The sequence below is a fragment of the Schistosoma haematobium genome, chromosome 2, assembly GCF_000699445.3.
Source record: "Schistosoma haematobium chromosome 2, whole genome shotgun sequence".
NCBI classification, from domain to species: Eukaryota; Metazoa; Platyhelminthes; class Trematoda; order Strigeidida; family Schistosomatidae; genus Schistosoma; species Schistosoma haematobium.
Window position 1 is genome coordinate 17,786,859 of NC_067197.1, and position 13,254 is coordinate 17,800,112.

A 13,254-nucleotide genomic window follows, 5' to 3' on the forward strand; every position below is an offset into this window, starting at 1 on the left:
TTGTTTCCATTGGACGAATCGCGTTCTCTTGATAAAAGTAAGTCACTGCAGTTTCAAGAACTAAATATGTAAGTAAATATATGTAATGATGGGGATGTGGTGAACAAGAACACGGGTGGGGACAATCGAATGTACTTAACACGAAAGTTACAGACTATTTCGATAAAATCTGAATACCATATAGTAAATCGTCAATTTGCAAAATATTAATGCATCATATCAAACTGGACTGTTTCTGTTACAAACACCAATCCATTGTCTCTCATTCCATTGCTCATGCGTTTTCTAACAAATTCCATCGTGTTCTCGCCCTTCTTTTCTTGATCTTCCTTTCATCTTCTGCTGCCAGACATTGCGTTCCTGACTCGCATATTATACTACTTACATCAATATAAGTAGCACACTCCACAGTGACAGTAAGTTACGACACATGAGTCAGTCACAGCTAGTCCAAGCGTGAGATAATAATATACTAGTTAGTACTTGTTTGTTAAATTTTATTTTGGAGCTATTGACTGAAATATCTGCGGTCACTTCTGCTGGGAGCTCATTCCAAGTAAGGAGAACGGTTAATGACAGGTAAGAGCGTACCCGTGTTTTTGCTCTTTGACGTACGATTTTCTGGTATTGCCCCGAGGGGATTCATGTTGGAGAACCTTGGTGTACGTTATATGTTGTAAATCGTGATCAGGTAATCCCCAATTTTTCTACTGCTCAGTTACAACAATCTCATTTGTTTGAGTTTAACTAAGTAGGATTTGTTCATTCGCCTTATAACCCACTAAGTTGCCTGTTTCTGTACGTGGTCCAAGATATATACGTCCCTTTTGAAGAGAGTAGGAGGAACTACGTTGTGGACTTCAAGGAGAGGGCGTTAGTAAGTTTTGGGCAGTGCTAGAAACAACTCAGGGTAAATGTATTATGTTTTATAGGCATAAAGTGAAGAGTTGCGTTTCTTTTGACTACATCTCCAATGTATACTCATCTGGTTTCCAAACTCTGCATTTATCATACCTAGGTCGTACTCTGAGAAGACAGTCGAGAGCGGGTTTTCATGGGAATTTAAGTTGTTTGTGTCCAACGGGTCTGAGTGTTCATGGCCAGATATTTTGACCAGTTAAATTTAACCAATTGTCTGTTGCCCAACTCTCCATTATTGTGAATTCGCTTCGAAGCTCAAGTGAACTATTTTCGCTTTCAAGGGACCTTAATATCTTCGTAAATTACAATTAATTCTTAACAGGTTGTGAAACAGAGGATTGTGTGAGGTATGACGTATATACAAAAAATAAGCCTAAATGAGCCTAACATCACAAAAGGAGGGATGGTGGAGTTACTGACCAGCAAGCATTGATGGTGAGGGCGATAACTTCAATCCACCCGTGTTTGTGGGGACAGAGCATTTTGTATGTACCAGGCTCTTTATAATTGAGAATAAGACAGTCAATCTGAGATATATATTGTCTTCCTACGCTCACCACTCAGACTCATGTTTCCAATATTATGCTGGATTAGCTATTCTACTAAGACAACCTATAACATGCTAACTCGGACTTTTACACTAGGATTGCGTGGCTGACATCGGATGGACAAAAAAAGAAAAGAAAAAAGACAATGAAAGATATAGTCACTAGTATTCTTAACACTACACCCTCTCTATACAGACCCTTCTAATAAACCGCTTCCCTTGTACCAACCTTGACTTCCTTTCCTTCATGTGAGCTTACTCCAACTTGTTAAACATCACAACTCATTGTTCTTTATTAGTACATTCTCTAATATGGAGCCTCTGACTTCACTTCACTCTAACAAGACATAATATGGATTTATTCTAATTTATTCTACCTCTGTCCGTACTACTACACAATGTTAAGCAACCTTTGGCGTTCATATCCAAGTGCCTTGCTGCTCTTCTGTTTCTCTTTTTTTCTTTTTCAGAATCTTGCTCTGAGAGCACAGCTATGAAACTTCTGACGTTTGGAGCAAACTTGACGTACGCGTCCTCTCAAGGTCATAGTTTACAGCAAGCGCTCTACGATTTCACTTTATAACAACTATAAACTTAATAAGTTGGGAAGCATTTTGCGAACCAACAAATGTCGTAATTTATAGATCATGCCTGTAAAAACGGTGTGTACCTGCACATGCAGAAATATATAATTATTATTATTAAATACTCGTTTTAATAATAAATCTAACGATTACGAAGCCAACCTTTATTTGTATACATTTCCGGAGCAAAAACTTCCAAATATCAGAACAATCACAGAGTGAAACCAAAATTTACGAAGTCGGAGATGTAAACAAACAGGTTTGGAAGTTGAGTAATATAAATATATGCAAGAACGGTGAAATTATTATCCAACACAACAGCTTTCGATCGGCCAAATGTCTTAAATTCTCCTGTAAAATGCCTGTTTATTGCTTGGCTTATTCATTGTCTATCTAATAACGCTGAAACCAATTTTAGGTATCGTACCTGGAGTTGATGTTTCAGACATTCATTTTACGCTCACAGTTTGTCTGTGAATTTTAATGTATTGGATACGTGTCTGGCCTACTAATACCACTGCTATACAAATGGGATTAGTCATATTACTACATACACTAGGTGGGATTTGTGTTTTACTGGAGATAAAACATGGGCTACAGACTCGGTTTGCTTATCCTCTTTCGAATGAGTCTATGTGGAGAGCAGTTGTAACTAGGCGAGACAGAGTCACAATTATTGACGAATAAGTACTATAGCTCTTAATCAAGTAACAAGCACCTGTACTATTTTTTTTACATCACTCAAATTCACCTTTTCCACAAGCCAAGAAAAACGAAGAATAATTAGTAATCTGAAAGTCACCACGAAGTTATCATGAGTACTTGTGTTAGCTTAAAGAGATGATTCCAGTCGCTTCACTGTTGTTTTGTAAGAAAGATTACAAAGACATTACATTATCCAAGTGTTCATAAATATCGCCAATCATATGATTTCTCCGCACACAAATCTCGGTGTTAAGAAACTGCTTTGGGTCCGCTGTGACGTCCAATAAAGGCAGTTCGTCAATTCATCCCCACTATTCCTGCTGATACTGAGAACTATTTGGAACCCAACATTTATTGATTTGAAATTGATAGTTTCGTCTCGGAGCAATGCTCTCACTGAAACAAGCAGCTACCATGTTACCAGGAAGGACCACTGACAATAAGGTCGTGTTTGACTAAACTCAGGGTCACGGTGTGTTTCAGTGTATGACTGTTAACCTCTGACAGTCTGCCTGAAAAAGTTGCCGGAATGCTCGCAGATAGATCTCTGAGTCCACTGTGTTAAGAATATATTTATGGATTATCAGGTACCTAACCCTTGCTTAATAACTATTCCTTCTGTCGTCTGGTATGTTAGTTTGTGCTAGGGAAAGATTTGAATATATAACACAGGCTATACTGTTTGGGGTATTTTGTACTTTTGATATAATTTGTTCTTTTCTAAATTAGAACCGTTTAAATTGAACGCAGGGTTTGTGCTCTGAAATGATTTGATACGAGTCACTCAAAAACGCTTCGTATGCTTTACGGAAGAATGTGGTCTGGCCTAATCGAATAAACTTTAGTTCATTAGTTCTGCATCTACCCCGAATACTGGTATTTCGGTAGCTACGATGTTAATTATAATTTATTTTTGACAGCAGGTTCACGTTACCTTTGTGTTACGGTCAATAATTTACAACATGGATTTACAAATGAATTACTCAAGTAAGATTATTGGAAATGTGAAGTCAATGAAAACATACAACTAAGCTGTAACGACCGAATTGCCACTATTCGGTTTGAACGCAGGACTGACGAACCAAAATTTATTCGAATAGGCCAGACTACGTTCGCCTGTATAGCTTACAAAGCGTTTTTGAGACACTCGTAATAAATTATATCAAAACACAAACTCTGTGCTCAATTTAAACGGTTCTAACTTAGAAAAGAACAAATTACATCAAAAATACAAAATACATCAAACGGTACAGCCTGTGCTATACAGTCAGAAATTTCTCTCGCGCAAAGTAGCGCGCTAAACAATAAAAGAACAGTTAATGCCAAAGGGTCCGATATCTGAGAATCAATAAAAATATTCCCAACAAAATGGGATCAAATATCTATCTGCATGGACTCCAGCAATCCTCCCACGTAGACAGTCAAAAAGTTAACAGTCACACACTGAATCACGCCGTGACCTTGAGCTTAGTCAAACACGACCTTACTGTCAATAGTCCGGCAACATGCAATAGAAAATCAGGTGACAAAAGATAAGTCTTTAATCGAAATCATGTGATAAAAGTTCAAACGAGGATCACTGAAGAACAAAAGGTGAGGTTAAACGAGATCTGAACAAAGGTTGAAATACACGACAGGGCGAAGAAACAAATAAATGACAGTACTGTCCAATAAAAAACTGCAGAGGGATTTTCATCGTTCTCTTAACGTTACAAAGCACTTGCATGACTAGTGTGTAGATCAATATTAATTGCATTTATCCGTGCTACTAGAATACTAGATCTAATTCTAAGGCAGTAGATTTACTATAATGAGACCACGCAATCTACAAGATCCTATGTGGAAGTCACACCATCGTCTTTATTGGCTCGTCCTGTCGTTACAGTCTGCAATATGCTGTCCAAGACTTTTGATGAACTCTTTTGAGTTTTGGGATAGAGTTATAAACTTAACATGAGATGGAAGAAAGAATACGGAGTGACTACCCCCGCATGTCCAAGCCTAGTCATACTGGTTGAGTCCTTCTGAGTTCACTATATCTGACTTTCTCCAAGTGTTAAGCGTTTAATATAAATCTTCTCAGTCATCGTATGTTCGGCTCCAAAGATTGTGTGGTTAGGAACCAATACCACTTTAGCATACAATAAAATCGTGAAGTATGAACCAGTTTTATGCAAACAGTAAGGAAATTGAGGTCTGCCTCAGGTTGTTTGTTTGTAGATCTAACATGTAACTATATAAACTCCTTACAATGGACATAGGCTATTCATCTCGAAAACTCAGAATGGTAGAAATAGGTTTTCATTGCCCTTATATGACTTCTAGTTAGAATTAGGTACTTAAAGCAATAGGTAAGAGATTGGAATTTTCATTCACCAACTAACATCAACTGTAGTGTATATTGCTTCGCTGTCTTGTGTTTCGTTAACTGTAAACGATTTACTTAAAACTCAACCTCTAAAACTGTAAAAATACATTATTCTTGCTAAATATCCCACACTAAATCGGCGTTCAAATACTGTGAAACTGTTCTTTCAAATTTGGACTAAAGTTCTTATATGTAGACTGTATAGTAATAATTATTGCAAGTAAACCAAAATAGATAGAAGATATGTGTCAGTACAGTCAAAAACAGTAGATAGAAAGAAAGAACACAGTATTAATAATTTAAAAAAATACACACGAAAATATTTCCAAACATATTGTGTAGAGACATACCAAAATGGGTTCTATGATACCATCGTTTCTACTTGATGATGCCAAATTCGAATTTTAAGCGACTATTTCGCGTGTTTTAGGTATGATTTAACAGTAATTTTACATCTTGCTACGTACAATATTTTATTTTATGCAGTAACGTAAAAGTTGCGTTCCCGATTATGATTGTCGGGTCACTCATGAATACTTTTCCTCGTCCGCACAAATTATTATTACTACACGTAACTTGTTGGTCGCTACAATAAGTAGCGAGAAAGTTTGAATGTGTCAACGCTAAGTGATAAGTATAAATAACTAATGGGAAAAGTCTGATGAAATCGACTTCAGAACCGATGCAGCTTAGGTAAACACTGGCCCTTCCTTTGAATCATAGTTCAGAAGGTTCCATCACTAACAATTAGAACAAATTTTGGTCAAAGGTATTGTGTTCTACTTTATATAGATGTCCTATCAAGCGTAGTTTATTATTGTGATACGATATTATTCCTTCTAATTCAAGCCATTGTTGAAAATCCCCAAGAATATGTGAATACAACAATATTACGGGATTCATAAACACTGTTCAACCCATCAAATATCTTTATTTTTAGAGTGAGAATTTATCGGAAATTGGACGTTGAAGAATGAAAGGCGCGCTCTACAGTTTTCAAGGTGAATTTGGAACAAAAGCCCTTCTTGCTAAGTCCTAGGGTTTAGTAAATTGTCTGTACATAGCAATAGATGTGTTTTAGATTCATTAGTTGACGTACGCAACTGCTGTCTGTACATCTGTAGCAGATTCGGATGATCCACATCGAATGATTCTTCTGGAGAAGCCGTCGCAGATCTATAACGTCCTTTTGACGTTAGTTAAATAGAATTTATTATAGACTTTTACAGCATGTATTTCTAAGAAAGTTTATGAGATTAAGTGAATGGCTGCACATTATAGGACAGATATTTGACTTTAGGTATTAGTCTATGCCATGTCAGAATTTCCAAACGGTATTGCTAACGTCAAGTCGACTGCTTGAATATCTTATGGCCAACAAATTTTACAGTCTACCGGCTTTGAAAAAGCTGGTTTTTCATAATTTTTCTGTGGCCTCGTAACTACCTAAAATTACGCTACAGGCGGCTTTCTGCACTAAAGATGGTGGTTGCATTGCATTGCAAAAATTTCTGAACAAAGCAATTTACAATAAAATATCTCATGTCATAGAGTGTAATGCTTATATTCCTCAAAACTGTCTGCGATTTATAGTTTTTCACTTATCATCCTTTAAGGATAATAATGTTCTAATTATTCTAAATTATAGCTTCAGATAATCGAGTAAGGAATTTTTAAACGTTTTATCATGGTTCTCTCGTTGTCTGGTCCGTTATTCAGTACAGTCAAACGCGAAATACATACTTCCCAGTGTGCTTTCGTATTTAAAATCATTTTTAAATAACTTTTGTAGTTGTTTCTTATCTTGTCTGCAAAATTCACATGAATCTTGGTACAAAGAGACACCGAATACATATGCGTCACACCAGTCACTTGATTAGTGTGTGGGCTCTTTTATATGTGAGGCTTTACTTTGTTGTGTCTGCTTGTGTCATAATCTAGTTTAGATTTGGTAACCACAATTATCATTTACCCGGTAGGAAAATCACTAAAAAATGTAAGTAAGCTGTCAACTGGATTAATTTATTTTTAAGCATCTTGTTTACGTAGCTTATTATTGGATGCATAATTTAATACTTGTTTTTATAGACTTGAAACACATATTTTACCCATCTAATGAGTAGTGAAGTAAGTACTGGTGATGGATTTATCACACCCTGCTAGGTCCCCAATTACTTCTTAAAATTCACTCTAACTGGTCATACAAAAGCAGTCTCATCAGTAAAATTTAGTGAAAATGGTCAGTGGTTGGCAAGTTCATGTAAGCACTCGACTATTAGTTACATTCCCCCTTTGAAACAATACAGCAGCTGATAAATTAATCAAAGTATGGAATGCTTATGACGGGAAATTTGAAAAATCTATCAGCGGTCATAAACTGGTAGTTTTTACTTTAATAATTTTTATTTGCTATGCATATATAATATGTTAAAGGGAATCTCAGATGTTTCATGGTCTTACGACTCAAGATTTCTGTGTAGTTCCTCCGATGATAAAACTTTAAAACTGTGGGATCTCGTCTCTGGCAAGTGCCTGAAAACTCTTAAAGGTCACAGTAACTATGTTTTTTGCTGCAATTTTAATCCACAGTCAAACCTGATCGTTTCCGGCTCGGTATGTCTTTCGTCTTTGTTGTTTTCTAACTGCTACTGGTATAGTTTGATGAAAGTGTCAAGTTATGGGATGTGAAAACAGGCCGGTGTATCCGCACGCTTCCTGCCCACTCTGATCCTGTTACAGCTGTATGTCATTATATATATAATTTTCTTAAAAACCTGCTTAGGTTAATTTCAATCGTGATGGTTCACTTATTGCTTCCAGCAGTTATGATGGACTATGGTATGTGGTTTAAATTGTATTTCTTGAACAATTAATCTAAATTTTAGTCGAATCTGGGATACCGGTTCTGGTCAGTGTTTAAAAACATTAATAGGTAACTTGACTTGTGCATGCACATATACTGCTCAATTGATTGATTTTCAGATGATGATAACCCTCCTGTTTCATTTGTTAAATTCTCGCCTAATGGCAAATATATTCTAGCTGCTACACTCGATAGGTATTCAAGTTACTTAACATGACTAAATCCTAATGAATTTTCCAAACATAGTTGTCTCAAATTGTGGGATTACACTAAGGGTAGATGCTTGAAAATTTATGGAGGGCACAAAAATGAGAAGTATTGTATATTTGCAAATTTTTCAGTTACCGGAGGCAAAGTATGTTTAATAATTTATTTGATGATTGTTTTTGATTAGTGGATTGTCTCGGGGTCTGAAGACAACTGTATTTATTTATGGAATTTGCAAACAAAGGAAATTGTACAAAAACTTTCTGGTCATAATGGTTTGTTTTCACATTTTATTCTAAACTTTTTAATTCTTTTATAGATGTTGTTTTGTGTACTGCTTGTCATCCTCAAATGAACATGATTGCTTCAGGATCGTTAGAGGGCGATAAAACGATTAAAATTTGGACTAGTGATAAGTGATTGCTTCTGGCTTATTGTACTTCTGGATCCTTGTATACTATTATCTCCAATGCTCTTTGACTGTATATGTTGTATCATCTGTTTTTCATATCACAGGTTATTCATATGAACCACAAGTTTATCGATTCATCCTACGTAAATTATTCATTATTGACATTTTTTGTTGCAAAAAGGAACAATCTATGTCTTATTGTAAATTACCCGACTAAGATTGTTCGTTTAAGTGTTTCTTTATCGATCCTTGTAAAGTGAACTTATTATGAATCCACGCCTTATTAGTAAGATACAGATACGGTTAATAATTAATGAATGGTAGATTGATGTAGTCAATTAAAAAAACTGCTCACAAAATCACATTTAAAATCTTAACTGATTAGTCTACTAGGAGGGAAACTAAACGATTATCAATGTAAAATATACTTTTTGATCATTGAGTGCATGAAAGAATGAATTGGCTGTCTAAAAAATCTCACTGATAAATTTCTTAAACCACAATATTGTGGCGACTTTTTAATCACTGAACATATCCCAGAAACCTGTGTGACATAAGTAGACTGTATAATCTGAAATAATGGATTTTTCAGAGGACTAAGGTGATTGGAAATCTGGACTAAAAAACGACGACCTACACCATTTTTGTTGAGTGAATAGATAAACGGTAAACATTGCAAGGTTTTCTTCGGCGTTAGGATATAACAGCCTAGTTGTGGAATTGTCGTTATTGGCGTGGAACAAAACACAATTGTAGCACCATATTCGGTTACAGCGATTAACGTTAACACACTTTAAACTTCGGGATGAATGTATCATAAGTATCTGGAGGCGTCAGTTACCAAGATTTTTGAATATTCTTGTTTATATATTTTAAGTGGATTTTCAGGTGGGTGTATTTGATATCCAGTGATTCTGACTGAAAAATAAACTTTGTCAGTCCATATTTCAGCCAAAGCACACTTTATATAGAAAGTAATTACCTACAAACGCAATTCTAAGTTAATTTCCTGGTTGTCGAGCACAGTGTTAGCTTGGCCAAAGTTAGAATAGGTAAGCTATTTGGCTTAGTTAACTTTCCATTTTAGGACGCAAATTAACACGGTTAGTATACGAAAAACAAATTAATAGACTATTAAACAGAAAAAGAGTGACATAAGTAACATACTGAATAGTAATCAGAAGAGAGGGGAAGTGAGTCAAGAAAACCTACTACCCATTTGTATTGGTTGTTTGAATCTTCCCACTTAATTTAAGGACTGCGATTGATTAGTCTCTGCCTGGCATATGTGCGGATTGTCTTAAGTTACAAGCATTGTAAGTAGAAGTGGCTAGCCGTGAAGTACAGGGAGTGAGTCACGAATGGGACAAAACCTCACCTCATTGCACAAGCTAGTGGGTATCTGGACTCAGTATCTAAGTAGATAACGCAAAGGCGTCTGAAAATGGCACTGGGTTCGAGTCTTGTAGTGGACGTTAACTCTGGGATGGAGAAACATCCAGCTGGCGAGTCCCAAACAGGACGAAGCGCGCGTCCTGGATCCCTTTGCTAAAAATTAATATCATTTATGGCAAACGAGAGGTTGTAATTAGTTAGTAAACAAGGCAGGTCCCCAAATGCCCTGGTACAACTGAGGGTAGGGAGAGTCAGCTCTCCCTCTCGAAACGATCTCACATGTCCACCCGTACACAACCACTTTCAGAGAAATCCTACTCACTGCCTCCTCGTGACATTACTGTTGTTTAGTACTTTGACAGGACGGAAAGCGAATGTCCGGCCCTTTAACCGGGTTGGTGGACACGGAGAGTCCACCTAGGGGAGTTTGAAAACCCTGATTCCAAACCCATGGTGCACATGGGCTCCAGTATCCCGAAGGGACAAGTAGAGTATGAACCTATTGTTGGTCACCGGCCACCATGAGACTGCATCTCTTATCGTCGTTCCACTGCCTTGTGGATTAGACCTTTAGATCGAAGGTTCCGGGTGTGGTCCCCTAAGAAAATCACCTGCTTCGGTTTGGGCATCCGGGCAGTATCATGGATCATACACAAATCAAGTGACTTGTGTGGCGCATATATATTCGATGCCCCTTTGTACCAATATTTATGTGTTCAAATAAATCAATAAATAAATATACGTTTAAGATCAAAGAAAGTCAAGGTGGTGGTGGGCTTTTGACACTGACATTGGTGGGTTCGTGTATCGATCATGCCTTACACTTAGTTTGGAATTAATATGTTCACTATTGAAAAGCAACAGAAAATCATTTTCCTAGGGAAATGACAAGTATCCGAAGATAACTAACAATCCTACTAAATTAGGTTACAGTGTGAGGGTTCACCATGTTTATGAAAATAAACAATTTAAGACTTCAAGATTGCCAGTGGGTTCTATCTTGAGTCAGTGAGCAGTACAACCTTAATAGCTCTATTCTGTTTGTGACGAATTATAGGACAATAAACCTATGAAGATTATTTTGCAATTTACGAAACCATATAATAATTTGACTTCTTCCGGTCATTTTCCGTGTTGTTTGAGCGTCAAAAGACCGAAGATAATGTTCCAAAATGTAACACTTGGTGGGTTATCTCCAGAGTCCACGCTCTTGGGCCTCACTACACTGTTGGTTCAGAATGAATGCAGTTCTTCAGACAATCTTTAGAATTCTAGATTTCACAATAACTAAGTAGAACTGCACCCACTAAAACGTCTCATAAGCTACAAGAATTAGCATACATCACTCTGGTCTTTGCTACACATGGACTGATATCACTTGACAGCATCATTCATTTAACTACCCAAATACACGGCTCTTCTATTATTCCCGTCAGTTAATCACAAAGGATATAAGCAGACACAAGTCTCAGATAATAAGACGCCATCGGTTTGCTGCGTGTTTTTATGGAATTTGCTTAGCCTTCCGACCAAGATATTGCAATCATGCTAAAAAGTATCGGAATTCCTTCCAAATGTTTATTACGTCATCTGTTTTGATATCTACGACCAAGAAAAAACAGGATATCCTGGCCAAAGTAGCTAAATTAGACCCATTTCTAAAGTGATCTACTTAGCACAGCACATTCTCAAAATCCGACGACATATTTCTCTAGAGTAGTAAGTTGTAAAACATCAAAGAAATGTATCAATAAGAGTCCAGTTATAAGGTCAGTCAGTCAGCTACAACGTAGGACCAGGCACATATATGCATTGGTCCAAGTTGCCATACTTCATTAACATAACAAGATGGACGCCGGATTCATAAAAGCAGCTAATTCAGAGGTGGTAATATATGAAAGAAAGATTGCATATAAGGATATAGTACAGGAAGAAAGAATTAGTTAGTAGAAAGAAAGATATGAAGCGATTTTAATCTCTTAGTTTAAGGAAAGACAGAGAGTGCATACACCGACGCCATTGTGATCGATTCTGAGCCATGTCACCAAGTCTCCAACCATTGGTTACGATAGTCACACGGACCCCAACCAAGTAGTCTGCATCTCCCAACATTGTTCAGACCAACAGTTAGCGTCTTCAAGCACTGATGCCATGTTTTAGTTTGGCCGCCCCGAACTTGCTTCCAACCATCCCCAACACCTGTTAGCATTGCACGCCGTGGTAATCGGTGTTCAGGCATACGCAACACGTGGCCCAATCATCTCAGTCGATGGAGATTCACAACCTCATCAACTGTGATTTACCATCATTCCCTAATACCCTACGTCTAACCTCACTATTACTTACCCGGTGATCCCAATAGATGCGAGCAATATTTCTAAGGCATCTGTGGTCAAATACTAATAGCTTAAGAGTATCTTCGACTCTTAATGGCCATGTTTCGCTGCCGTAAATTAAAACAGAACGAACTGCCACGCAGTATACTCGTCCTTTTATTGATAGATGGATACTTCGCCTTCGCCATAGGTGACGTAAGTTGGCAAAAGCCAAACGAGCTTTTCGAATCCGTGCTGAGATTTCGTCAGACACCAACCCATTAGGGCTGATCAGACTTCCAACATAAGTGAAGTTGTCAACGCGTTCGACTACTTCACTCCCTATCCTTAGTTCAGGTGTTGACGCAGACCAGTCCTGAAGCAACAACTTGCATTTAGAGGGAGAGAAGCGCATTCCAAACATTCTGGCATTGCTGCTCAGTGCTACCAGAAGACTCTGCATTTTGTCAGCGTCTTCACCAAACAGGACTATGTTATCTGCGTATTCTAAGTCGATAAGTGGATCTCCTGGGAGGAGATCAATACTCGAGAATTCAGTTGACGAGAATGTTATTTCCATCAGTATGTGTATGATGAAGTTAAACGAAAATCGAGATAGTGGACAGCCCTGACTGACACCATTTGAGTTTGCAAAAGCAGATGACAGTTCGCCGTAAGCTCTGACTCGACTAGTAGTGTTCGAGTAAAGAGCCTTCACAAGGTGTGTGTACTTCTGAAGTACACCACTCAATGACAGACACTGCCACATAATCTCGCGGTCTACGGAGTCAAATGCTGCTTTTAAGTCAAGGAAGACAACCTTTGGCGGACTTTGATAAGTATGCCTGTGTTCTAGAACCTGACGAATGGTGAATATGTGGTCGATGCAGCCACAACAAGGTGTGAACTCAGCTTGATTTTGTCGTGTTTGCAGTTC

The 13,254-nt window shown here is 37.5% G+C and overlaps 1 protein-coding gene across 1 annotated transcript; it reads left to right on the forward strand.

The window, feature by feature from the left end:
* The first annotated feature begins 5,984 nt into the window (after positions 1–5,984).
* WDR5B (WD repeat-containing protein 5B) lies at positions 5,985–12,599 on the forward strand. The gene is made up of 14 exons (XM_051214492.1): positions 5,985–6,170; positions 6,207–6,884; positions 6,918–7,121; positions 7,214–7,252; positions 7,289–7,385; positions 7,432–7,505; positions 7,559–7,738; positions 7,783–7,866; positions 7,908–7,963; positions 8,011–8,057; positions 8,108–8,183; positions 8,235–8,343; positions 8,383–8,470; positions 8,515–12,599. The coding sequence occupies exons 4-14, from the start codon at positions 7,241–7,243 to the stop codon at positions 8,613–8,615; spliced, it is 924 nt and encodes a 307-aa protein (XP_051067674.1). The 5' UTR covers positions 5,985–6,170; positions 6,207–6,884; positions 6,918–7,121; positions 7,214–7,240; the 3' UTR covers positions 8,616–12,599.
* Positions 12,600–13,254: the final 655 nt, after the last annotated feature.

Excerpts from the sequence above, each read along its gene's own strand:
- WDR5B (XM_051214492.1), top strand. Across the intron at positions 7,964-8,010 it reads AGCAGTTATGATGGACTATG|TCGAATCTGGGATACCGGTT; the intron begins GTATGTGGTTTA and ends TCTAAATTTTAG. Across the intron at positions 8,471-8,514 it reads AAAACTTTCTGGTCATAATG|ATGTTGTTTTGTGTACTGCT; the intron begins GTTTGTTTTCAC and ends ATTCTTTTATAG.